This window comes from Clavelina lepadiformis, chromosome 8 (genome assembly GCF_947623445.1).
Source record: "Clavelina lepadiformis chromosome 8, kaClaLepa1.1, whole genome shotgun sequence".
Taxonomy (NCBI): domain Eukaryota; kingdom Metazoa; phylum Chordata; class Ascidiacea; order Aplousobranchia; family Clavelinidae; genus Clavelina; species Clavelina lepadiformis.
In genome coordinates, this window is record NC_135247.1 from 16,927,338 (window position 1) to 16,955,106 (window position 27,769).

Genomic DNA, 27,769 nt, shown 5'->3' on the forward strand with positions numbered 1-27,769 from the left:
TAAGCGCGGAAAGTTATAAAACTGCTCTTTACAAGCATACGTTTTCATAAACCAACACATGTAAATGACTTTTATTATCTTTCTCAATAACAAAAATTCATTTTTTTCATCTCAATGGACATTTTCATGCCGGCGGTGTTTTTGATCTAAAAATCGAAGTACGCAGAGGCCACATATTTCAGTCCATCACCTGTTGGAGAGTTATTGGTCCAAGCATAGGTTTGAACGCTGCGCCTAATTATTTGGTTCAAGCTGTTCCTCAGCTTGACTTTGCAGCTAAACACCAGCGAAATTAATATTAAGAATGAGTTCTCAGTTACATAGTTACCCTCAAAATACTAATATATAATTGATATACTTACTCTGATCCAGACCGTGTTAAATGGCACAGCGTGAAGATGGCAAAGTCGTATTCTGGACTAGAACCAATGAAAGTGCCTGAACGATGTTTCTTGTATCCATTTCATTCAAAGCGTACATAATAAAAACTAGGCTAAAACGAGAAAAAGAAAATGCATAGAAAAAAAGTTATCATATTTGCTGGTTGTAAATTTTAATTTAAAACTTTTTGTGGAATTACTTCCGCCTTCCCCGGATACCCGTAGTAATTCAACCTTCGTGAATTTTCTTGAAGATAAATTTGAACCCAGTTGTGAAGTCCAGACACTTTACTACCTTTAATCTCACCGACAAACACGTGCTCAAAACTAACAATAAATAAGAAAATGTTAGAGCACAACTGCTAAAAGGTGCAGGCAAGTATAGTATAAGGTAAACGTTTGTGTTACCCGCTGGTATCCATGCCATGACTTCCTCGGCTGTACAAATCAAACCACATTTTCTTCAGGTTTTCTATAAACGTGATCTTGTTCTCACATCCAGACAGACCTGTTGACAAAATTTGAAGTAGCCTAATTAAGCTTGCTATATTTCTAATGCAATGTTTCAATACACAATGAGCTTTCTTGTTTATAGCATTTCTAAGGTAAGTGATTTTTATCTAAGTCTATTTCTCTGTTAAAAGTAACGTTTCTAAAGGGTTAAATATATATTGAATTCCGTTTTCCGTATTTCTGACTGCTAATTACTTATTAGAGTATCTTTTTTTTGCCGGTACAATCCTATCCTTAACTGAGATAAATCTGGGCAGTGCGGTTAACTCTTCCACATGCATGCAACTACCTTTTTCACTGAGAAATTCGTACAGTTTTCTTCCTATGCTGGTGCTCATAAATGCGTTGAGGAAAGTGTAAATCTCATCTGTTTCAGCCCGGGTAACATATTCGTCTTTTCCTTGAATCATCTCATAGTTGTCAAGAAGATTGATCAAGGCTTGGTAAGTTGGTTTGTTGAGTAAATTCTGGTTTACAGAAGTGAAAAATCTAAAACCAAGATTTAAAGTTAAACGTTTAAAAATGCAAATGCAATTTATTTACTTTCAACTGAATACGACGAAGCACCTGTTCGGAGACATGTCCCGAAGATGCCAGCTAGTGGTCATCGCTTGGGGATTGATTACGTAGTCATCAGGGGAAGCTCGGTTTACATCAAGGTCATACAATTTTAACGAAATTGAAGAAAGGTCGTTTTGCGTGACCTCCGATGTCTCTGTACAGGTGAAAAAGGATAAATTTGAAACTGATCTAACAACTAACTCCAATCTGAACTGAGTTAATGAGAGAAAAGCAACGAAAAGATTAAATCGCCTTAAATTGTTTGCTTTTTCTTACGGCATCTCTTGCTATTGGTGAGTTCGCATTTTGTGGAATAATCGGGACAGCAGTTTCCGTAAATTGGGCACTTTTTGTTGCACTGGCAAGGTAGCCTACGGTCGAAGCGAATGCCACAACGGTCAACACAGGATGATTTCCTCAAACTTTGACCGACCACTGTTAAAAGAGAAAAGTTGAATTTAAATTTCCTTTGGAATAACAATATCTAGTCAAAAACTACAGTATTTTTAAATTGGTTGCTGCACATACTGAAACTCACCCAAGCCAACAACTGCAAGACAGAACATAAATAGTTTCAACATCTTCGACTGCTAATGAAAAATCAATATTAAAGATAACTTTGCACCTAAGCCACCACGTAGACTAGAGAGTAATAACTTAGTTTGGCTGAATGAGAAATACAGCGTAATTTTCAATGAGTTGACTAGTTCTTGTAAATTATAGCAGCTTTCCTACAGCAAAGATAAATTGTTTTGTGTGCGCATTTCCCGTCTATGCTATAGCTTCGTTTGCGTTGGCGCTAACGCATTTTCTGTGTTTGGTAGCAAAGGAACTGTCTGGCAGAAATTGAATTAATACCCAATACTCAGTGAATCTATTTAGTACAAAGAGTAAAAAGTTAACCCATGCAGTTCTTCCCTACCTTTTCTAATCACAATTCAAATTTGAAACATAAAACTGCTTCTTCCTCTTGACACGTGCTTAAACCTCCACAAACATTTACTTACGATAATTCATTCAATTTTCATTGCGCAATTTCCACCACTGACTACAAGAGTACAAAACTTCTTACTAAATTCACCATATGCGTCGTAATGAATGGTATCAACTACTTTATTTCAAAGGATAAAAGGTGTATACTCTAAAAAATGGTTGAAATTCCTCAGTTTTTGAAAAGAGATCCTGATGCTCGACTTTTGTGCCAATTGAGCGCCGTTTTTTCACTGTTTTCTCAAAACATTTTTCTCATTTTTTTCTTTTCCATCTTAAAAGTATCAAAATAGTTCCAACGATGCCTTTTCAATGACGTCATGGAAAAACTACTGAAAAACCCCTTTGCCAGAATAAACTAAAAGATATGCGGAAGTGGTAGGAAATCAACACTCATCCTGACTTTGTTTCTTTATTATCTTTTGCTTCACTCTCGAGTAAGCAGTGTTTGTGTTAAAAATGTATTGCTGAACTGTGGTGAACGAGTGCGAAGTGTCGTTTTGCTGAGCAACGACATACAGCTTACAAACAAGATTTTATTTTTTATAATGTTGAGCCGTGCTATACTGCAAATTGTTGATTACGCGTCACAAGCCCATTTTTAATATACCGGCTTTTTTCATATGCTTTTATACTTTACTTAATGGCTTTCGACAGGCTTACGTAACGTTGATTTCGATAGCAGATCTAGATCCACTATATTACATTTAGGAGAGATTTGGGCCTTGGCAAAATGTTAAGTAACTGTTTTCCTTATTGAAAACTCATACCGACGCATATAATAAAAACATCCTAATTTCAAATGTGCCACCTGCCGCCCATTTTTCTTTTTCAAAACGACCCCAGAAACTTCTCAGCACCCAAAGGAGAGCGATATTGCTCGCTTTCTATAACTTTCTAAACGGAAGAATTACTGATTTTATTTCAGTTCTGACAAGTTTGACAACATTACAAAGTTTTTACAAATTTAAAACCCGAATATGAACAACTTAAAATTGAGTATCTCCAAAACAAATGTTTGTATAGCAGCCACTGTAAATCATCAAACATTTTTTGCAAGATACCAGATGAGCGTAAAATACCGACCATATCAGAGCGGACAAGATCAAAGATTCATTAATGGCCATATACGTTTCTAGTTGCTACAGCCTAGTAATAAATGGAATCGCTACTATAAATATTGCAAATCTTTTCTAAAAATGTATAATTATGTTACGTTAACAACAATTTTAAACCAAAGATAATAATTGATACAAAGATTCCTTGAACATGATAAAGCTTTACTTTAGATTTCATATCAAATGGGTTTGAACCAAAGTTTTCAGGATAAGCGAAGTTATAAATGGAATGCAATACACGGTAGTAAGAAGGCACTATACTTATATAATAGGAAAAATATTCGGGCATATAGTACAACTAAAAGCATAGGCAATTTATCAAAAGACGGAACAATATAATTGCTAGCATCTCACCTGTTTTAAGTTAAATAAACAAATAGTAACTTCTATAAAATCATACTCTACACATTGCTTGAAGTTGCGATTCAAAACCGTATAAAAAATGAAACACAGCAATAAGTAAATTTCTAAACTATTGTAACTGCTGAAAGCGTTTACACGAGACAGAGGATGATACAACATTAGAGAACATCAACCTCGGCAGGGCATCGTTGTTTTAACATATTTATGTTCTCATGTATAAGTACTATAGGGCTATACAGCAGACAATAATAATCTGCGCGTTAACATTCATATAAGTCTGAACAACGTCGTTAATTGCAATGGAAACTCAACAATTCAGAGAGTAAATTTCACAGCATCATATTTTCCTTAGACAAGAAATAAAATCTCTGTTTTATGTGCAAATAATACAAGACTTATATGGCCAGCTCTGCATGTAGACGCTTTCCAAGAAGTAGAAACGACCATCTCAAAGTCTTGGAAACATTTTCATTCTTTCAGAATAGATCAACAACTTTCTTCGATATTTCGTTCTATTTTGGGAAAAATAGTTGGATTAAAATCGTTTTAAGTTGTTCAAACAGGACAATAAAAAGCAAGGTAACGTTTTGAGAAAACAATAAGTAGTTGCTATAATGTTTTGGGCCAGCTATGTCTAACCCATTGCCTACCCAAATAAAGGTAAATATAAAACTGACAAGTGGGATAACTTTGCTGTAATTATATTCCAACACTCATGCCACATGCTGATCAAAGTTATCAAGAAACTGGGAGGAAAACAAAAAAAAATCACAACTTATTTACTCTAATTAGCTTTCAATGCTAAAAACGGGCCAAATCATGTAACTATTGTATACGATACATGGCACAATTGAGATGGATGAAATGAACAAGGTGAAATGTCAAGTGATAAATGCAACAAAAGACATTAACTTGAAACCGACATAAACACTTAACATTGAAGCGGAGGGATTTCTGACCGCTGAACATTATGTTAAATAACGTGAGTTAGTTTTTGCCACTCGTTTGCGTTAAACATAGAAGACACGTAAATACAGAAAGCTTCAAACATGCCGTCATGCAACACACGTATAATGCAGCAAATCTGTCTTACGTTCACACTACTTTGGAAGTGATGGCACCCTGCGGAAGAGATAAATTCATCACCAGAAAAAAATAACAAGTAGCTGTCATGACTTTCTATCTTAACAGGTTCGGTGAATCCCTTGTAAAAGGTGAAGTTATGGGTAACAACCATGCACGCAGTGCTCTTTATTTTACATGTGTCGGTATGAACAAGAATGATATGGATCAAACATATTGAAGTGTGTCACCTTGACATGAGATGCGTATTATAATCGCACATTATCAATTGATCACTGAGAAGGTTTTGAAATAAAATAAGTGAAACAAATTACGCTACCGTAGTTACAACAGCGAAAAATACACATCTAGAAAGGATGAGGAATATACACCCATAGTGTACCATACTACGTTGACATCTGTATTGAAATGACGTGGACAAAAAATTTTCACTTACCGGGAAGGAGTAAAAAAAGAGAATGAGGAAAATAACCACTAGAATCAAGACCAACAGGCCAATCATAATCCACTTATACTTTCTCCATATTATGTAACGAAATGACTTGAACGGGGAACTGAACCAAGCGAATGAAGTGGCCGGCCGACTGCAAGGAGAGAAAGTGTTTCAATAATCTCATATAAGTTAGCAAACTGCCACAATAAATTAAGCCATATTCTGTACACCAATAGCACTTGCTAATGCATTGCCTTTAGTAGCAATGACGAATAAGTAGCAGGGTTGTAATTGTCTTCCTTCCCTGTTGTGTTAGCCAGGCACAAATGACAACCTACTTTGGCTTGTCAAGTTTTGGGTTTTGGTTGGGTTCGTCTCTTCCCTGACCAGCTGGTTTCTCTTCGTGTTCATCCTCCGTGACGATTTCCAACGACATTTCTAGCTTTCCCTGTACAACACATTTGAATGACGGACGTGGTTACCACTGCAGTATGCTTGGGAGAGGTCGGGTAAGTTGAACAGAAAAGATGTAGAATTTCCATATTATTTGATCATGTTAAATTTTTAAAGGCCTGTTAACCCCTAAAATGAACTACATCGAGCTCCAGAAATATGTCTAATGCATCTATCTGTACGTAACCATCTGCAATAAACAAACCGCTTGTTGCTTTTCTCCATCGACCATTCGGTAAAGCGGCCACCATCCCTTTAGAAGCTTCTGATCAAACATTGATATCATGTCCATGTTGCAATTTCCCTGCAGATCGGGAACGTTGTCGATGGTACAGCTTCGTCGAAACTTGCAGCATTTTGCCATGTTATTGAGAGGGAGAGAAAGCTCGCCTAAAAAAAAAAATTGGCTCATAGACTGTAAGAAAATGTTTGTAGTAGCAATCTCAAATTACTAACTAATGTATTCGTTTGGTCCAAACAAGTCGTTGTCCCACACTTGTATATTGAGCACCGGTGGGAATTTGGAGACAGTTTTGTCTAAGCTCCAAAGATGTTCCTTCTTTGACACATAATGCAGTTTCTCTTGTGGCAAATATTCAAAAGGAAAAAGAAAACGCCAGTTAAACATTCCAGTCCCGTCCAATGACCTAAAATGAAATAAAAAAATATGACGTGAACATAATGATTGGTCTTTCTAAGAAGTAACTTCACATGTCAGTTTTAAATACAGTTTAATACGAAACCTGTAATGGACATCTGTTTTCTGTTTCTTATGCTCAAGACCACTCAGCCATCCTTTAAAGTAAATATCAGTCATTTCGTCTCCCAACATTGACGTATCCATCATAGGAATGTCGCTGCAGTTCCAAATGATAACCCTTGCGTAGTATCTAGAGAGAAGGCGCCAAGGTGCTTAAAGTTCGATTAAAAGATAAACAATTAGAAATTGGGCAAAATAGAAACTCTCCTACTTGGATGGTGTTCTTGGTGTGACGTTGAACGGTTCGCCAGGATCACCGTAGTCTTTTGGGAACATGTCGATCCAAAGGTGCACTCGGCCCTTGCAAGTTAAAAAGTATGTTATATGTATCAGTTGGGCTTTCTGGTATGCATATGTTGCCTTTTTCAATTGTTTACGATGTTTCACAGTTCTGTGTATAAAGTTCATGTGGAACGTGGTGACCAACTTTCTTTTTAATCTTTCTTCAATAATAACTTAGGAAATATTGTATTGTAAAGATTTAAAAGACTAAAATCTAATAAAAGCTTACCTGTTCGATTCCTGGCAGCAACTTTGAAAACAACGGCCTAGTTTCCACGTGTTCAGAAACATGGGGGAAGGTGCGAAGGATGTACAGAGCTAATCTTTCGTCAGGGTCGCCCCAGTATGGCGACGGTTTCTGTAAAAGTATCACTTGATGTTGTAACTTACTGTACCGTTTTTACTTGTCACGCTGTAGTAGGCCTACAAATGACAGAAAAGACGTAACACTATGATTTAAGTTTTGGCAACACGTTGGCTTAACATGGTATAGACTACAGACCTATTATAATGTTATTACACAGCTGTATGGTTATTGTGCGATAACTCCGTGGTTTCGCTTAATGTAAACGCGTCGTCATGTAAATCGTCATCGCTTTTGTTTACCTTTTTTGACTCGAGATCGGAAAGCTTGTAAGTCTTCCTGTTCAACATGACACACGTATTGCCGTTCCATATTGGCTCGTCCCAGCCTTCCCTTCTTGCCTTGTCATACAACCAGTCTTTCGGCGTCATCTGATCGCGCCAGGGCGTTGGCCCAGACCTGGATGAAGCAAAGTACTTAGGTTGCTGGAGCGGTTGCTAAGTGCAGGTTTTGACTGGAAATGAACTTGGTTCTTACGTGTAGTAAGACTCTGGCAGTGAACACCAAGCTTTGTACTTGCTTAAGTATCTGTTTTCGATGTCGATTTTGGTTTCGCCAATCTTATCATCTGTTCCGATCAGGTCCCAGTCATATACTTGCACGTAAAGATCTTTCTCCATCGGAAGTTTAAGATCAACTTCAAACATTCTGCACAAAACTAAAAGGTCTAAAACGCTGTACAGGGAACATTTTAACTGAAGCTGGAAGAAAAACTTCAATATAAGAATGGCAGGAAAGCAAAGTTGGTTTTTCTTGAAAAATATTAACGGTGATCCGGAGGTGAGAACATTTCTATGATAGAGTGAGACCTTACCTTCCAAACGTAGGCTCCAGAGTGTTTGCGAGGTAGTTGTCTCTGTCGTCGATCCTCTTCTTTCCAACTTTGATCTTCAAGTAGGGATCGGCGAGTCCATTTGAATCCTGAGGAGCCAGATCGAAGCCACGGATGACGTAGATTCGAACTTTGACATCCTGAGATAAAACCGTGTCAGTGAATATTAATCGTTTAATTTTAACAGAATAGAATTTTAGAATATTCCCGCTTACAACGGCTTCAGTTGATGGTATCTTCTCAAAGTATCGAGGCGGAAAAGGAGCGTTTGGATCCGCAGGAAGTTCATAAATCCGAAATGACCCCTAAAACATCACCAAACAATTGGAATACACACACTTGTAAAAAAAACTTGCAAAAATAAACAACTATAGACTACCGCTTAGGTAAACTTTTTTCTAGACTTTTGTAATCGTCCAATGAAAATTTGGAGATTAAAGCTGAAAAAATCGTACTTTAAACTCTCCAGCAAACTCTGGTTCCTCGTCTTCTTCGACCTTCCCTCGTGATAGTTTGAATGTCTCAATGAAATCATGGAAGTGGTTGTAGTTTTCCTGCTTTTCCAGCTCATTTTTATAAATCTGTGAAAACAAATTGAAATACATTTTTTTTGCTTAGTTGCACTATAAGGTTTCGTTGGACTAGCGTGGTCATCAGCTGTTGCACCTTAATCTTATCCAGACCGGATTTGTCGAAGTCTCCACATTTGTCAGTCTCGCCAATTGAAGCATAATATTTTGACCACCAGTCGATTTCTTCTTTCCTTATGGTCTACAGTTACAAGTGAGTGAGATGTTAGATGATTTAGCTTTTGTAATTTTTTTTTTCTGTAATAAATACCAAATCATAATAATGCCAAAATTGTTTTTCCCAATTACTCTAAAGCCTATATGTTATGATCGCTAGAATGTATAGAGGGGCTAATTCAAAACAGGTCTATTTATACGTTAAAAACGAAGTGTTAAAAATTTATGGATAATTATAATTTTAGAAGAATTGACAAACAAACCTAAAAATAAACTTAAAAAACGTTTAAACTGCAGCATCAAGTTTTTCGTGCAAAATTTGTCAACTCTAAATAACATTTTTTCTCCAAGTTTAACCCAAAAGCACTAAAAAAATTCTCCGAAAATCAAAAGAATCAAATTAATAAATCCATATTTAAATTTGCAATATGAATAAAATTGTAAAGTGAATATATCAAAGCTAGAGTAATAAAAGAAAAAAACCAAGCTACGCAAACATGCCTTGATCGGCTAAAATTTGCAAAAACAAAACAAACAAAAAAACAGACAAAATCACAAAACCAAACAAAATTTGTTACGTTTTGATATAATGTGGAGATTTGTTTAATCACTGAATTTTGCAAAGTTACAAACAGGCACATTAACCGTGATGAAATAACTGATAACATATGGCTGTGACAAAAATTAAAAATAATTTTACTGAACCTTTCCATCCTTTTTTAACGAGAATGCCTGAGTGTAAATAAAAGTTAATTCTTTAATGTTAATACAATATAATTTCAGCGTTTCCAGATTGGGCAAACCCTATGTGCAGCAACTAAAACTTTCAAAATTAAAATCACCATCCAAAATGATGAAAATAATTTGCCAGCAAAAATTATTTTCATGATTTAAACAAATCAGCCACTACCTCTCGGTGCAAATACTACCTCTTCTACCTATATAAAGACACAGGTCGAAGAGTGTGAAAAATGATCAAACTGACGGTGCGTAAAACTAATTGATATAAACTTGAAGTTACGAATCCCTTAACTTACTGTCTTCAGTTTTCCAAATGAGATACCTAAAGAAGGCATCCTCGGCCGCTCAACTTCAATTGCAACATCTTGGCTGATTCCGTCTTCCTGTATTCCTTCGTCTTAATGAGAAAAACCAGAAAGTAACTTGTTAATAATAATCCAAAATATTTAGTTCGACAATTGTTTGTCGATAAATGATCGACAACAAGTCATCTAAATTTGGCTGTAAATGAATCGCGCTTCTGAAATAACATTCAGCCTATTACACTTTTCCATCCATTCCGCTTCTTCCCAACGAGAGAAAAAGGGTAAAGCAAAAAAGCCGGACTGTGAAGAACACCAAAAGCTTAATAAAATATGGTTTTACCTTCGTTCCCATCATTGGTAGTCTGAAGTTTGGCCGCAATTGGCTTGATGCGATATCCGGAGACGTTGGTGATAATGTGCTGACCGACCGTTGGTCTTCTACCGAACTTCCTATTGTCTTTCACACGGATGACGATAGGCGGAAAGTAAAGTTGCTCAAGAGGCAAATTCTATAAAACAAAATTCAACTTTCAACGCAGTCGAAAGTTTTTTCCTTAAGTACATTCGGCTGATATAATTCAAGAAAAAAATCTTGAAGATTATTTTGAGCATTTTGAGCAACCAGTCAACTCACAGCGGTAGCAAAGAAAAGAGGTTGGGAAAAGTTTGGATTTTTCTTTAAGCTTTTTATGATTCTTGTTTTGATTTCCACTTCTCCGACCTATCAAAATAAATTTCAACATTCAACATTCGATTGATTTGATTGCAACAAATTCTCTCTTGACTGCAGCATGCAACACGCTTTAGTTCACATTAAAGCTGCAGCAAGAATATAATCCGAAACACCAGTGTTACCAGTGTTACCTTGTTACCAACACGAGTGTTACCTGGATTAAAACGCTGGGGGTATCAACACTAAGCATTTGAAATGGTTGCATGTTGCGTACTCCCCATATCAGAAACTCAATTGCTGTCCGTTGTAATACAGGTCGTATACCGTACGGCACCATGTGGACGTCCTTGCGCCGAGGTGGGGGCAATGGCATTTCCTGCTTTTCATGTTTCTGCAAAATAAGTGACACAATCAAAGGTTATAAGTTAGCAAGCATTACCCAATAAATTGAACTTTCCTAAAAACTTCTAAAATGAGCTTAAAACTCTCAGCACTTACTAGGAAGAGTTCAAATGCGGCCAAGATGCTTCCCCCAAAAACCTTATTCTTTTTCACTTCGTGCCAAGATAACACGGCTCTGTCCTCGTCCTCTGCGCCAAATTTTATGACGGGCTGTCCCCTTGTCCGCCCCATAAATTCCATGTTGCCCTTCGAAATAAGACGGACAGTTAAACCTACCAGAAACAAGCCGAAAACAGAAAACATGAATCATATGTATACAGGATATTAAGTTTTGAGAATGGGAGTTAAATTTTGGGAAGTTTCAACGGTATTGAGATATAATTTCTACAATTATTGTAACTTCCCGTTATAGAAACAAGCAATGCATTAGACACCATAAATAGTCACCATACTATCATGCTAAAAAACTACCAGTAATTACCATGGGTAAACGTTGCCATGGTAACACTGATGTAATGAAACACCAAAGAATGTTATGTGTAATAAATGCACACCAAACGATGACAAAGTGAATGTTAGACGTTGAGAATGTCAAGATCAAACATTCATGAACCGCCGATCACGATGAAAAGAAATCTTTGAATCGTGAAATTCGTTCATGCTTGCACATTTATCTCAGTGCTCGTAATGAAACCCGGTTTGTTACGAAATAAACAATCGGGTGATGAAACGATATATATATAGTGGTGTATACTTACTGTATAGGACCATCCACAAATTTCTTAAGAAACCAACTTAAGCCTTCAATTTTATCTACATGCGGTATAAGCCTACGCTTGTAATGACATGAACAAAACGAAGACAGACTGTGGAGCTGTGTGATTGTGATCTAGCTGGGACACATTCCAACTTAATTGTCTCATAAATATTACTTTAACTTCCTTCATCTCTTGAGTTCTGTTGATTTTTCTTGGTTTTCGTTTAGATGGTGGTAACACCGGTATCTTAAGGTAACCAGTAAAACAAGCTAATTAACAAGAACGTGTAAGAAAACTGCAAATAGCACAAGACAACACTCGTTTGACTACTAACAAAAATGACGTCATATATCCACCAAACACCAAAGGCTTTTGTGGCGTTTGCTACGTTTCAGAGTCACTTTATTTAGTCAGTTTATTTAACCTCTGTTTAGTTAACAAATAATTGACCCAGTTTACATGTAGTAATTTATACTGCTCATAAGTATTTCACTAGAAACATAATAATAATAATACTAATCTAAACAGACAAGACCTTTTCATGTATGAATTGAGTGTCAATGTAAGTAATTTTCAGTGTTCAAAAAACTCAGGAAATCTATGAAATTTGTGTTAATGAGAGTATAGCAGCAAAACATAAGTAAGTATGTTAGTAAGATGTTGAAATTTGTACACTGAATCAGACTTTCTTATTTCAGTCGGATTAATTCACACCAAACGTGCCGGAGTGTTACTCATTATGCTGTTTATACTGACCATTGTAAGATCGATACATTCGATGAAAGGGCCAAACACATTTCCAGCCACTGAGTTTATTTGTGAGCACAAACAAGTTACACAAGTAGCATGCTCAGTCTGGCTAAACAACCCAACCTCGCACCAATGTTCACCAATGTTCACCTCTGTTATGTACCGGTAATGTCACTGTCACTCCAAGCCACTTGTTAAAACTAAAGATGAAAATGACGATTTTAGTTTGATTACTTAGAAGCAGAAATGCTTGCGTTCGAAAGTCGTTTTTCCAACAAACCTTTGGTTTTGTTTCGCACGGGCAAATTTGAAACGACTGTCTGGCCCTAGTTTGCCGTGGCAGCTTCTTCCGTACTTTTTCTTGCGATTTTAATCTCGTTATAGATCGAGCGTCTTTCTCTTGCGTTTTAGGCATTGAACATGATTTCAAATGATAAACGGCTTTTGATAAACTGCTACGTTTGCTGAAGATCTGTTTGAACGTGAATGTTAAAGTTGTAAATTAAGCTTCTAGTGAGATTATTTTTAAGGTAAAATTTGGAACTATATCGAACATAATCAGGTAAAAATTAGAAACGTATTCACACTATTGCAATCTCTAAGCTTTTGAAGACTATTTTAGCGTCAATTATCGCAAGCCGTTATTTCGCCAACAGGCGTGTGTCGCATACGTTATCGATCAATAACGTCATCACTACTGACGTATAGCAAGCCTTCCCTAAGGCACCATCATGTCATGCTTCAAGTGGCTTGGAGGTACAAAGAATTACTGCGGTATTTGCTCAAACCAACCGTGGGTATTCTGTATTTCCGATGTCTCAAGGACTTTCTTATGCTGCTGGTGGCACTCATGATTTCGAAAGCCGTATTTTTCGCTGACTTTGAGAAAATCTGCCTAAACCGTTTACTCCCGCTATTCCGTACAGTCGTGGCCCTCTGGAAATTCCCCTTCCGTTGAGACACATGACCTTTCCATTGCGTGACGTCGTAAGAGGGGGTCAAGCTATCTGAGCTATAACCGTCCTCGTCGGACAACTTGTACACGGCCCCTTTTTTGTCCCCGTAGTAGTGCTTGTGGTCGAAGCACACGACCTTTTTAGATTTGGCTTTTGTGTGGCGAAATACGTGAAGGTTTCTTTCGGCAAAACAGCCGGGTACTTCGCATGCGTATTCCCTTGCGTTTGCCCTCTCCTTCTTGGCTCTATCATGAGACTGTTGCAAATCGTTAAGTCTTCAAGTTGAATGAGTTAAATCGACATTAAAGTTTAAGTAAATAATTATACGTTCGGTTTTTATGACAACACAAAGCTTAGCTTATCTTGCTTAACTAAGGTTCTATTATGAAACTAAAAACTAAAAAAGATGCCGCCTAAGCTCGCTAAGTAAAGGTTAAACTTTGCCATAATTTGTAACAAATTAACCCCAACTTCAAAAAGAACGTTGCAAGCAAACAATATTGAAAACTATTTAAGTTAAATCTTCGCTTTAAATCGATTTTATGTTAAGTTCGGTAGATCCATGGATATGACATAATGTCTTAACGTAATAAAAATATGTCAGCCAATAAAAGCTCACCACGTCATCTTTGTCATAAACTTCAATCACTACGTCATTGCAGTACTGACGTAACAATTGGAGATCTCCGTAGTAGGTGATGTCCATCATTAGAGTTTGGTCCCAGACAGGATTTAAAGTCCTGCTCATTACAACAGTGCGCCTACACTGGTTGAGGAACGATACAAAAATCACAGGATCTGAAGCAGTAATAGGATAATTTTAAGACTATTTTAAAGATTTTTAAAATTGAAATTAAAATTATTTTAAATTAAAACTTTAAAGTTTTTATGCAAATTTTGATGCAGTGGGTATTTGTTTAATTGTAAGCTTCATCCAGCGTAGTTGTTTTATGGAGTTTTATGATCTGTAGCTTAAGTACTGAAAATGTTATTATATACAGTAGACTTATATTAGTTTAGAACAATATTCCTTTCGAATCCGTTTCAAATTACGCTTTACATTCACTACAACAATCAATTATCAGGACAATTAAGTATCGTCATAGTAGCTATCAACGTTTGTATCTATACCTGAAAAATTATCTTGGTCCATGGCTAACAGGTCTCTTGCTTGATATACATAAGCTCGGAGTTGCAGCTTCGAGGCGACACTGAACATGATGTAAATTTTCGGGGCGGGCATTTTCAGTTTTTTCTTCCTCTCAGCTAACAAAATTGCAGAAGTTAAAAAACTAGTCGTAGCAACACACTTTGTCTTTCCAAAAATCTAAACGTCTTGTAAAGAAGTTGCTAAACTTGCCAAAACTTTAACTCAAGTTTACTGATGACTTTGTTCATCTGTAGAAATATTTGAGTAAAAAATTTGAACACGCACTTACCGGCAGCTGCGGCCAAAACGGGATCGGCTTTTGACTTCTTTCTTCCGAAAAACTTCTTTCCAGCTCTGTCTCTCTCCTCCTCTTGTGCTTCTGAGCATTGAAAAAATTGGCAGCATAAACATTTTAGGATGAAAATTACTTAAGTTAAACACATTTAAATTTCCAACACTTTGCACGTAATAAGGGTTATTAATCTTTTGGACGAAGGAAACATGAGTCACAGGTCTTTTGACGGTGTGTTTGCGTTGCAAGCATTTGAAAGAGTGTAAAGGTAAAAACAATAAATCATTTACAGTCCATGCAACATAGAACAACTCCTACAAATACAAGGCAAATTACAATTGCATTGCATCCTTGCGAAAAGAAACGAACACTCTACAGACCTACAATAACCTGTAAGCTATCCCCAACATCACCAATTACTGACAATTACCCTTAAATAAATTAGATCAATACCAATGGAATTAGTTCATTTAATAATTAGGTTAGAGTACTTTTAATTTATGATGTTTAGCAAATACAGTTTGGCTGAATTACTCAATTTATGTTTTTTAATTAAATTCCATGACCGATATTTTGCTAACCTTATACAGCGTATATTACCCTCATGCACAGATTAACAACGGAGCGTAAATTATGAGTTTGGGTGCACTAAATTTCAACCGTGTGTTTCTTAAATGTCACTCGTTGACATTTACCAAATAAATCGCTTTTGGACTTGGATGAAAATACGGACGAGAGTCTCTTATAAGTGGATGTAGGTGGTGCCGACACCGACCTACTAATGTGAAGAGGAGAACCGTCTTCTGTTTCTACTGCTGGAATATCAGAGACATCCATCTCTGCCTCTGGGTCCATATAACAATTACATATATTTCAAGGCAGCTTTGATGTATTTTAAAGCATTACGTGGTGGCACCTATAAGCTTCTAATAGCCAGCCATACTATACAATGCTATACAAAGCATTACATACATACATATATACATTATAAAGCATAGCATTAGCATTAGCATTAGCATTAGCATTGCTTCGCATATAGTAGCATTGCTATACAATGCCATTGCTAACTGTAAATCTAGTTTCTGCTTTTATTAACTAGTGTTGGCAAAAAGCACTAGAGATCAAAGCTAAAAGGGCATAGCATTGTATACAACAGCAAACACGCAAAGCTTAGAAGCAGGTTGTGCTCGTATCTCTTGGCATTAGTGACAGCGTATGTAGCAAACGTACATTGTAACTTTGTAAAGAACAAACTACTACTGCATTGCGAATGGTTGAGCGTCAAAAACATTCTTGGCTTGGATACTGGATGCTAATTAGACGTAAGTTACCTTCCGTTGCACCAAGAATAGCCAGAGCCTTCCTGCTCTCTTCTGATTCTCTTATCGGAGTTGGTATCGGAGTGGGTTCGAAATCCATTGTTCCTTTCTGAGATTGTGGAAAGAAAATTGTAAGTCTGTTTCCAAACAAGAGAGGGAAAAAGAAAAGAGAAAGAAAGAAAAAGGGAGAGAGATGCAAATTCGTAATTATGCAAAAAAACGTTATTTTTTCTGTTACAACGCAATACTTACAATGAGGGCCGTGTCAAGATTGAAAATTGCCGAAGACCCACCGGTCCCGGATGTGACCATTTTGCGAATCCATCTTCTTCTTCTCACCAGGTCCAACATCTTTGGCATTAAATGAAATTGACTCCCCAATGTAGTTGCGTATTCCCAACCCTCACCAAGCATTTGCTCTGTTTTCTGTTGAAGAAATCACTTGCAAAGAAAACGTTCAGGCAACGTCTAATTGTAATGACCAAGCTTAATTACCAAGTATCTTAAGACGTTAACCTTTGCAAACCCAACAAACTGGAATATTTTTAACTTAACGTTAATTTATTTGGAGATGGATAAGTAAAAAGATATTGTGGATACAATTTTGAATACTTACGTCATCGCGTTTTATAACTTTGGGGTCCACACATTTCCTGTTTCGAACCAGCCGTCTTCTCCTCATAACATGAAAAGACTTCTCGACCGCAATCCAAGCCAACTGGCCAAAGTCTTCCACGGGTGCGCTGTATTCCCAACCTGGGAATATTAAACTAGGCATGTGATCTCGGGACGCATTTTAATTGACTTCAAGTATTGCCATTTAGAAAAGATTGTCGGATTACTGTTTGTATTAGAACAATATCAAACTTACCATAGCGACTAACGTAAAAAGGAAGCAAAATTAGAAAACAAAATACTGTAGACCATTGTGATCAGTGGAAAGAGTTCTGCTAACCACTAGGCCTGTTACAGTATTCTGCTGTCTATACTTATTTACCGTCTTCATCACAAGCTCTGTTGGTGTCAATCTTCCAGTTGTCGTCCCACTCCCATCCCTTAGCGCACGAGATGCTCTCCGTGCTTTCCACAATATCTCCACTTCCGTTCACGTATTTCTGCGGAACCCAATCACCGGATGAAGTGCGCGCCTCATGTTCAAAGCATTCCTTGAAATACATGAAAAATTATAAATTTTTGAAATTGCCGTGAAGGAACCCAAACACACATAAATGCGTTTCATGATAATTAAAACCAGTCAACAATTGTAAAATCTAATATACAATATGCAGAAAGTCCATAATGGGGAAGTCTCTATATGGGAAAACGCAAAGATCTGTTTTAAACAAAAGAACAAAAATAGACCCACTTTAAGAAAGCCGATATATACAGTATTCTGCAGGAACAGTTATCAAGGTCAGTTAAGGTCAAAATGTCAACATTTTTGCAATCTCACTTCCATATAAGTAGAATGGCCAGCGTCCCGAAGAAGATTGAGCTCGCTACTTTTCTCCCAATCTCCTTCCCACTCCCATCCGGAAGGACATTCGAACGAGTTCTTTGGAAGAGGGATCTATACAAGACATACAAAAATTAACAAAGTGAGTAAAATTGGTCAAATATCACGAAGTGTAGCAATGGTTGCGACGATCACAGCTATAGCAATTTTTATTAACATTGCTGATATAATTTCAGATAGTTATCAAAACTCATAAAACAAAACGCATATCCAGAAATCAAAAGTAGAAACACAGATAAGAAACAGCATATCGGTTTTACTCAATGTCGTATCACATCACCTCTCCAGTTATATCTTTAAATCCATCTGGAGTCCAACCACGAATAGGAATACTGTTTTCAATTTCAAACTGTCAACACAAATCGCATGAAAAAGTTAAATTAGTTTTTGAAATTGTTAAAAACTTACACAGCGTTACTCAAATGCAAATTACATATTTACATGCCTACATTCTCTGTTATAGACAAAAATATACGGAGCGCAGTCACAATTGGTTAAAAACACATTGCTTCAGCAACTCACAGTATCAGCGTAGACTGAAATCTGACCCCTCGTGTAGAAATCAAAATCATCCTGTTCCCGAGCAAGACCCAGCCAGGCAATGATGCGCAGTTGGCACGGAATCTTGTACTGCTTTTTACCGGTTGTTTTTGAGGTGGGATACTGCAAAGAAACATACAAAATGACTTTTCTGGAAATGAAAAAAATTGTTGATCAAAGTCGAATTGCTTCTTTGCGGAAAATCCAAAATAACCTGCACTGGGCAGTATATTTGCAACACTATTGATTTTTAAAGTGCAATTAATCGGTCGTTGGCTCACCCGTAAGCAAATAGTTTGTGGTTTTGAACAAAACCTTCCGGAATATTCCGGCTTCTCTCGAGCGTGCAAAATGTTGTAAGCTGGAATTCTAATAAAAAATGGCAAAGATTGAGAAAAACTGGGAGCCAGCAATTGCTTTTTGGATCTCGTTGAGTATAGAAATAATTCTGATGTGTGTCTTCAAACAGCAGGTAATGCAGATTGCAGTTTAGAGCAACAGCGAAATTCACGAACCTGGCAAACGCGATTCGTTTGTTTCCGGTTATCATCCATATGATGACATCAGGTAAGCTATTCTGAGGCTGAATATCGACAAAATTTCGTATGAAGAATCATCCACATTTAAACTAATGCAGCTACCTTAGACACTCTCATAAAATTAAGCAAGCGACAAAAAATCTAATCTACGACAGCAGTGAAACATCACAATCAGCATGTTTTACCTCGTAGGCCACGATATGTAGGCGTTCTTGGAAGTCGGTAATGGCCTGCATAGCCACGTGAGCATCTGTACAATTCTGCCTCAGATCCGCAGCTTCGTCAGCGATTGCTTTAAACGTCTTTGTCCTCTGCTGGTGGATACGTAAATCAAGCTGATTGGCCTCCGGGCGGCCACGTGGATCAGGAAGTCGTTTTCTGATTGGTTAAAACAGTACTAGCTGACTTAAACGAAAGTAATGGTAGCAGCAAAGATGCGAAACTATATAATTGTTACAAGCTTACGCAGTTTCTAGAATTAACATGTCAAGTACGGCCACGATTTCGGAAGCAATTTCAATGTCAGTTCCTCCATTCTCTATCAAATCTTTCACTTTTTCAACTTCCATGTCCTGAAAGTAAGTTACGCCGGTAATAATAGGCCTATAATATTAACTAGTACATGATAATATAAACAAATTGAACGTGATTGAAGTGAAATTCTCAACCTACGCGTAGCATTGTCACATTACATTGAACAGGTATAGAATCAAATTATTCATTACAGCAAAGTCGCGACCAGCATTAAATATGCGAAAAGGCTGAAAGTAATAAATGTCATAACGACTTACAATTCTATCGGCCAAGCGTAGGATGACGTTGACAGCATGCAATCGAAAATTGATGTCTTCCCATTGTGACGTAACCATCATAACAGGCTTCTTTGAGGCCCAAGGACAGAAATGATATTTACATCCTACATTGCAATGCCCACGGGCAATTAAAGTTAGAACGGTGCTCATTGCAGTGCTGTGTGTTCGCTAACAGTAGCAACTAAAACTAAAATTGCTTAATGTATTCAAATTTATAACAAAGCTTAACATCCCAGCATAAAAGATCCAATTCCCAGATTAAAAAATTAAAAAATGGTTATTTATTATTTTATATGTTTTACCGTCGAAGATGGGGTTTGTTGCTTCGGTAAGCGAACATGACGTCCCGAGGTCAACATCAAACTTGTTGCCATAGTTACCCATCGATACTTCGAATTCAACGTTCTCATAAGCCTTGTCGATGAGATCAGCGCTCTCAAAGCCCATGACCAATCTGTATCGACGACGGCGGAGGTATTTCTGCAATAAAAGCTGGCATATGGAACGACATTACTGCTTAGATGAACACACGTTGAAAAAAGAGACTTGAAAAACTATCATTGAAATGAATCTATTAAAGTAAACAGATCAATGTTAGGGGTTGAATCGCAGAAGGTGAAACCACATAAAACCAAGATGTGGAGTAGGAAGATGAAAGGCGCAAGAATTCAACCTGGGTGAGTGCGATGTGATCCTCGGCAACCTCCTGGATGGGAGGAATAGGCTCTGATCCTTCCTCATCAATGGAAGTTGTGAGTTCGACCATTGCTCTTCCTCGGTATGCACATCCGACTCCCTGCGAAAGAATCGCGATGAAAAATCAAGATGATTTTGCCAAAGTGGCCCGAAGTTTTCATAGATTTAATCGTGTTCACTGTAAGTAGGCTATATCTTTAATGGTGTTGTTTGTCCTGAGATCTAATGTCCTTCTACTATGCACTAATCTATGCAGCTTGGAAACCTTGCAAAGCCTCCTACGTACTTTGCCTAAATTCAATGCGTCGAGGGGGTCGCTGATCTCCGAAAATTCTCGCGGTGATCCGTAAAAATTGACAAACGTTGGTCCAAACGTGGGCAAAAAGCCTGCGATGTTTATATGATAATTTTTATTAAGTCTAAGTCGGAGAAAGAGTTTGCATGCATTGCAATCACATAAAACTTCATGACATGTTGTTTGTAAACGTAAAGCAAAACAATCCAACAAAAAATATAATAAAACTGAGAACATGATGTCATCAAACCTTCCAGGTCATCGAAATCATCTTCGTCCATGTCTGGTCACGTAATCATCGAGAGAAAACAAAAACGAAAAAAAATTAAAGACACAAACGAAAAACGGTTCAAAACAGCCAAAAAAACATGCACGTGTCAAGCAGGTTGTGTGACAAAGAAACATGCTAACACAAAAATAAAAATAAAGAAAAAGTGAACGATTAATTCAGCGCAAATTTAAAAGCATTCTCTATGCATACCAGCGCCGCTAGCGTCTTCACCAGTTGACGATATTCTTGATATTGGAATGACGAATGTACCAACTGTGTCGTCAGCGCCGACTCTGTCCCTGAAATTTAAACGTCATATGTCACCACCGACGTGGAATTAGTTACCGGTCTTTTGGTTACTTATTTGGTTACTTATTCGTTAACAGGAAAACAGTTTCATCCATAACAATAAGTGAAGAAATAAGTAACTAAAGATAAAGTAGGATAAGCAGTCAACTTTATCTGCAAATAGTATAAGCAATAGAGTAAACAAAAAAGAACATAGCTAAGATGATAAAATTCAGGTTTTGAATACGTGAGTGAATAAGTACCCAGGTAACCGAAAGACTAGCTTCGTACCGGTGAGGTGACAACCATTGTGAAAACAGTTGGCAGATACAGTATAATGCAAGATGTTTTTCTCACCACCATGCAGTTCAACTTTCATTTAATGTTAAACTCATCAGAGCAGAAAAAATGCGCAATTAAGGCCTAGAAACTTAAAGATTTACTTAGCATATGTTCAACTTACCAATCTCTTATAACAATCCGAATGGATTCACACATCGAGGGAAACTTGATTGGAAGCGAGAGTTCTTGATTCCACTCCGGATTATTTTTCCCTTCCACGACACGTGTCTTTCGTTTCTTTCCAGCAAATCTGCAAATAAGACCACTGTGGTTACGGGGCAATTGGCGCTCATACATTTTATCGTCGTTTTTTGCCATAAAAAGGGTTTCGGTGTTTGTTGTCGTAAGTAAAGGATTTAAATGGAATGATACTTACGAAAATACGACGTACGGATCGACCAGTGTTTTAGATATATCCACATCTTCCCCCATTCCCATAAACTTTTTCATGCTTTTGAAAGCAGATGAATCCACTATAAGTTGATACAGTGGATATGGTTAAAGTGGATATACTATATACAGTATCCACTTTATATCACTTTATTATATCCACTTTATATCACGTAAATATAGCCTACAATTGCCTTTAAAACTATTGTTATCATTGAAATAAACTTCACAGTTTTTATGCACTACACGTATCAGCAGCTTTGTATATTTAACATTAACTCACTTTGAGGAAGATCCTCAGCGCTAAATATCCTCATAGTAAAAGTGGCAGACCGTAACGAGGCCCCGGCCGGTGTTAGAAGATTTCTGAAAACGTTTTAAAGTATTTGAGAACTTTTGTAACCACAAACAAAACGTGAACAAAAGTAATAACATTTGATAAATCTTTGACAGTTAGAAGTTACTTTGCATCCTGTTTATAACCTATTCGGGGAAAAAACTTTCTGCTATTAAAAAAAATACGAGAAAATTTAAAAAAAAGGCAAGTTACCCTTCTACGTCATCATCATCCCCGTCTCCCTTGTCTTCCTAAACAAGTAAAGTAGCAAATATTAAAGAGCGATTAAAATCATCATCATTCATTGACAATCAAACGATCATCAAATCATCATTGGTCATCAGTTCATGCTCAATATTTTCAGGGCCGCCAGTAAGTTGTAGTAGCAAAAATAGAAGACATTGAAACAGGCATAGTGGCAAATGTTTCCATTTTTTACTGCAAACAATACCAGCGCCACACGGCATTATTTACGTCTATATGCTTTACTGCAATGCCTTTGCTGTTCTGATCTACATAATCCTACTACAATTCTAAGGAGACAGGTAATTGATACGGATGCTAACCGGAGGTTGATCACCGGCTCCTAGAACGCAGATGGTGATTTTCAGGTAACCCTTTGGTGTGTTGGAGGCGTCCTCCGGATCAGTGAGAAGAATCCACTTCCTCACGTATGCGTGTCCTGCGCCAAGATAAAGAAACATTTATGACGTCTCTCTGCATGACGCAATTTATTTTTGAAGACTCAACGAGTAGGTGTATTAAGAATAGAATAAAATCTAATTTTTCCACGCGTTCATGTTAGTAGCATTGGTTTGACAGGGTCAAAGAGCTCACACTCGCCTACTTGTCAATCAAACTCAGCAAGACGATTTGCCTATTTTTACTATAGGTTTAGTGAGAACTGAAAGCTCTTTATAGTTTAAACGTTACCAGGTTGATCGTATACGCTCCCGACATCCAGTTTGAAAGATCCGATCAGAGAATCCGATCTCATCTTCCTCGAGTTGTTCACCGAGAATTCGAAAATAAAATCGTAAAGATCTTTAAGTGACTCGTGAAAGTTGAACATTAGCATCTAAATAAGGCAAAAAAAACAAAGAAAATTAAAAGTAAAATCGAGATGATGCATAATCAATGGTTCATGCGTTAAGTATAGAACACATATCAACCAAACATCACCAACATTATCTGTTTTGCACTTAATAACTGAATACAATGATTCCACAAACCTCGTTCCAAATGGGTGATGACCCTTTTCTTATTCTCGACGTTTTCACTTGACTCTTTCCGGCCGTGACCTTCACAACTGGCTTGATATTGGAACCTGAGAGTTGTCGTCCGCAAACAAGTCTGACTCGGACTTGGAAGTCTTCAGGTTTCTCTGACAGACTCGACCGGTCAGCGCTGAGTACAATTAATAAAAATTTACTTAAGAAAAAGTACACCGAACCCACATCAAGATGACACTTTAAGTGCTTTAAGCAGTTATATGTTTGATGAATGAACCGCTACGGTTGCAAAATTTCAGAGAAATATTTTTTACCCTCCGCTAACGTGGGCGCCACCGCCACTGCCTCCGTTCAAGTCATGCTTTTCACCACCTTCGGAAAATCCCTCATCCACTTTATCATCCTTTCCTTCCTTATCTTTTTTAGCTCCTGAATGCAATACGTTTTGAGAAACTTGCTATCACACAAAGTTCACCCGCAAACGCAGTGAACAAATACGCCCATTACTGTCATTACATTTTGCTTTCTAAAGGAGACCCGATAAATACAAAGAGGCCAATGTTAAATAACGAGATCGGTTAAGGTCAGGTACGGCAATCTCACCAACACTGCTCTTCCTCCGAGCTTCCTTGGAATCTCCTTCCCCGCCATCTTTTCCATCATCCGGAGTACTGAGAATCACGCGAGCTCCCTTTAAAAAATTTACTGACTTCAAAATCTCAGTCATCCTGTTACATTAATACTCCACGCACTTTGTTTTCAACAAAACCGGTCTTAGATCTTCCTGCCACGATAGAGATCTTGCTCGATTACATAAGGTATGCGATTTAAAATAACCGCGACATAAATATGTAAACAGCGACGCGGCTTCTTTTCAAAACCTAATTCCTCATATTGCAAGTTTAACTCTGTATGCATCTGTCAAGTTTTAATAACATCAGTGCGTCAACCTAACCGTTCGTATAGCGTATTTAACATAGGAGTTGTCCTTACCGGTATTAATATTCCTTTTTTCATTTTTAGGTCGACACCTTTCTCTTTACTGAGCTTCAAGCCGTTGTAAGTCACCGATCCATGGCCGAATAATCTTCACATATGCAAAAACAATCGTAATATAACTTTCACTATACAAAATCTTTCTCTGTATTTGGTCAATGGAAACGTTGTCGGCCAACATAAAACTAAACACACTAAACTAATATCAATTTCCCGATGACAACGACAAGCATTTCAAGTTTATAATCCAGCATTTGCAAGCAACGTGGTTGGTAAACCCGGTAACCTGTCTAGTAAAGAATAAGTAGATAAAGCAGGTTGTCAGCTTTCATGCTGGCTATACGTCAATAGCCTGCGGGTGGCGAAGCACGTTAAACCGTATTAAAGCAATCAGGACGGATTAGTCTTGTTCGGGTAAATCTTTTTCATGTTTACGTCTATGGTGTTCAAGAAAATGTTAAAGCTGTTAACAGAATAATAAATAAAAAAACTTCTCCAAAATTATGTATAACTAAACAGTTTTCCGAATTATACTCAAAAAAATTGTAATTGAATATTGTCAACGAGCGGAATAACATGGCAAAGTTTTTACAAACTCACAAATATGGTAAAGACTTGCACGACAAAGATAGCTCACACAAGTTTTGAAAACGACATTTCTAAGGCTGGTTGGTTTAATCTGGCAAGCACGGCGTAACTTGTAGTAGGTGCTATCTACATTGTGCCAACAGACCCCATATACAAACTGTACATACTGAAATGTATGAGACTTACTTGTCAATGCCCAGAAAACCGTCGTCATCATACACTTCTACCTTTATCTCGTCTGTGGGTGCTGGTACTTCAGAAAGGTTAAACGTTAACAGCTGCATAAAACACACACAAATAATATTATTCTTGGATAAATTCTGTTTCTATTGGATACGATGGATACGATGATCGGGATCGTCTGTTCACACAGTCGGACAGCTAAGTTCTAAACAGCTAAGTTCAAACGAACCTCATTCCAATTCGGGGAAGTCCCGCTAAGTGATTGGGTTTTCTTTGTTTGGCCTGTCAAAAAATGCAGAAAATCAGCTGTACATTGACGAAAATGGGACCAATTTCGTTGAAATTGTTTAGAAGTTGTATGTATAATGTATCTAAGTTCATATAAGAAAAGCAAATAATAAAACCTCCAACCTACGGGTGAGACATAAAAATGTAAAAGATCATAGAAAACTCGAACCGCTTTATACAGTGAATTTAATTTAGTCGAAATATATTGAGCATTTTGTGATAAATTTGTGTAATGCTTTCTTACTGTTAGCGAATTGAATGTTTCAAAGTGAACTTACTTTTTATCGTTTTGAGTCTAAAACGTTTTCATAAAGCAACATGCTACATGTAAGATCAAAAATTAAATCCTCATGTCATACATTTACCTAAACCAATCTACTCACAATTACGCAATCATAAACTCATGGAAAAAGACACAGTAGCTACCAATTCTCGAACTCATAGTAAGTTGTCTATCTATGGTCTAAATCTCACAGTGTGTACATTTCAGTGTGTATAGCTAAACAACAGTGTAATATACGAAAGGTGGTTTTCGCAGTCTGTCTTTGTCACATGTCAAAAAACGGTTATGGGCATGCGAAATACGAAAGCTTACAGAGCAAGCGGCTGACTTTGACAGTTACACCGCGTTATTGAACAAGGAAGCCCTCTTCACGTAATTCTAAAATGACTTGCGTATAATACAGTATTTTTACGTGCATATGGTTTTATTTGTAATCCCTTCAAAAACGGTAATCATGTATACTTGTACATACTATCATCCGAACCAACCATTGCACAAACTTTCAAGATTTCTCAAGTCAAACAAAAACTCAGAACTCTGCAAAAGATACTTTTTAACCACTTAGATGCAGATATAATGTACATCTCACTTGAAAAGTTGAAACTGATCTTTTTCACTTTTACAAACACTAGTGCACCGCAAGACAAAAAAGCAATTCAGCTTTGAATACAAATCACTACAACACAGCTTCCAGTGAAGCGTTTTCAAAGTGCCCTGAGTTTAAAAGACGGGCGTGTCTCATTGCCAACAACAAATTACAACTTTCAAGTGTTGAACAAACGTTGACATAAATCTTGAATAATTTGAAAAAATACGGAGAAACTAAGGCAAAATGAAATACGTAGACCTATTGATTGAAATCAAAATCATGTTTATCAAATGAAATCTCATAAAGCATTTAACATTGAAATAAGATACGGAGTAGCTTATTATGTGTTGGACTTGGTTGCTTTTCATAAGCTCAGCGTTCCTAGTACCTGTGTTTAAGTGGAACGAATTCAGAAACCGCAAAACAAACTTTCTTTGCTTGCTAATCTACACAAAGGCAAAAGGAAGCAACGCCCATTTGCCAAACATATAACAGGTTAAAGTTGTGTCATCTAAATCTGCTATTGCAAATAAACGGCACTGTTCTTTCTCGTTGACAAAGAGTTTGTTATTTGGTTCAGCAAAATTCCGCCACCTCATTCCATTTCTGGTAAGAATGAGCCTAATAACGGCCTCTACGGCATTTGGTTTCCTAACACAAGCTTTTTAGAGAGAAATACCTCATTGCTTTCCTATAAAGAGATGCAGTAGTAGTATTGCATGCATATAATTAAAAGGAATGTCTTTGCTTTAACACTAAAATTGTCGCTATTTACGACGTTAAATTATTGCTCTTCTGCACACTCTAGCGAACATAAAAGATTGCTCGTGGTACTTGACACACTCTGAATAACCATGTCGTTGACAAGCAAATTGGAAGAATACATTTTGTATTGTTGGCGTGACGTTTACTGTAATATTTTGTCAGAGTGGAGTCTTCCTGAAAAAAGAGACTTCAAAATTGCCGTAATCATTTGTTTACTGCTTTCTCAGCAGCCAGTGAGTATGTAGAATATAGAATTATTGGACTCATAAGTGTACAGGAAGTTCGTGTGCTATATACATCATATTGAGCACTGATATAAAAAAAACAATCACATTGAATTTGGTTTAGATTTGTTTGGTAAATAATGTTCACAGTTGACAAGCAGGTAAACCTATACTAATACAGAAAGCCCAGTGATCAGGGCATGCTACAACACTACACACAGACGTAAGTGATTAGCTTACTCACCTTTCAAAGTAAGAGACACGAAGGGAGACTTTATTTTGGCACTTTTGCCCAGGTCAGCCCGGACCACTTTAATCTTGACCTCGGTCATCTTAAATAAATTTATAGGCTATGCGGGCAACATCATGCT

General features: G+C 37.2%; 2 protein-coding genes across 9 annotated transcripts; both read right to left on the reverse strand.

Annotated features, from left to right (window-relative positions):
• Positions 1–55: 55 nt before the first annotated feature.
• Positions 56–9,350, reverse strand: LOC143468403 (uridylate-specific endoribonuclease-like). 2 transcript variants are annotated; one of them, XM_076965595.1, is made up of 9 exons: positions 9,341–9,350; positions 1,993–2,095; positions 1,731–1,889; positions 1,461–1,608; positions 1,183–1,382; positions 789–888; positions 581–707; positions 363–493; positions 56–276 (listed from the first exon to the last, which is right to left on the reverse strand). In XM_076965595.1, exons 2-8 carry the CDS (start codon positions 2,033–2,035, stop codon positions 464–466), a joined length of 807 nt encoding a protein of 268 aa, XP_076821710.1. In that variant the 5' UTR covers positions 2,036–2,095; positions 9,341–9,350; the 3' UTR covers positions 56–276; positions 363–463. The 2 variants fall into 2 exon arrangements, with proteins under 2 accessions (XP_076821710.1, XP_076821709.1); XM_076965594.1 differs by lacking the exon at positions 9,341–9,350 and having other exon boundaries at positions 1,993–2,138.
• LOC143468374 (myoferlin-like) lies at positions 3,349–27,769 on the reverse strand. 7 transcript variants are annotated; one of them, XM_076965551.1, is made up of 55 exons: positions 27,643–27,769; positions 25,479–25,531; positions 25,253–25,344; positions 24,476–24,569; positions 24,086–24,173; positions 23,797–23,911; positions 23,483–23,657; positions 23,184–23,328; positions 22,817–22,932; positions 22,464–22,501; positions 22,197–22,279; positions 21,900–21,996; positions 21,645–21,773; positions 21,104–21,192; positions 20,873–20,905; positions 20,614–20,714; positions 20,305–20,427; positions 19,934–20,111; positions 19,611–19,735; positions 19,285–19,391; positions 19,005–19,197; positions 18,796–18,863; positions 18,562–18,649; positions 18,263–18,403; positions 18,021–18,089; positions 17,678–17,794; positions 17,222–17,390; positions 16,841–16,980; positions 16,477–16,650; positions 16,237–16,333; positions 14,903–14,992; positions 14,595–14,729; positions 14,083–14,261; positions 13,300–13,719; positions 11,096–11,245; positions 10,812–10,988; positions 10,559–10,645; positions 10,265–10,433; positions 9,916–10,016; positions 9,584–9,610; positions 8,799–8,903; positions 8,588–8,713; positions 8,348–8,437; positions 8,115–8,272; positions 7,778–7,948; positions 7,543–7,699; positions 7,166–7,294; positions 6,866–6,954; positions 6,638–6,784; positions 6,351–6,541; positions 6,100–6,284; positions 5,780–5,889; positions 5,445–5,592; positions 5,019–5,047; positions 3,349–4,437 (listed from the first exon to the last, which is right to left on the reverse strand). In XM_076965551.1, exons 1-54 carry the CDS (start codon positions 27,728–27,730, stop codon positions 5,021–5,023), a joined length of 6,693 nt encoding a protein of 2,230 aa, XP_076821666.1. In that variant the 5' UTR covers positions 27,731–27,769; the 3' UTR covers positions 3,349–4,437; positions 5,019–5,020. The 7 variants fall into 7 exon arrangements, with proteins under 7 accessions (XP_076821666.1, XP_076821670.1, XP_076821669.1 ...); XM_076965555.1 differs by lacking the exons at positions 5,019–5,047; positions 13,300–13,719 and adding an exon at positions 11,932–12,003; XM_076965554.1 differs by lacking the exons at positions 5,019–5,047; positions 13,300–13,719 and adding an exon at positions 12,788–12,979.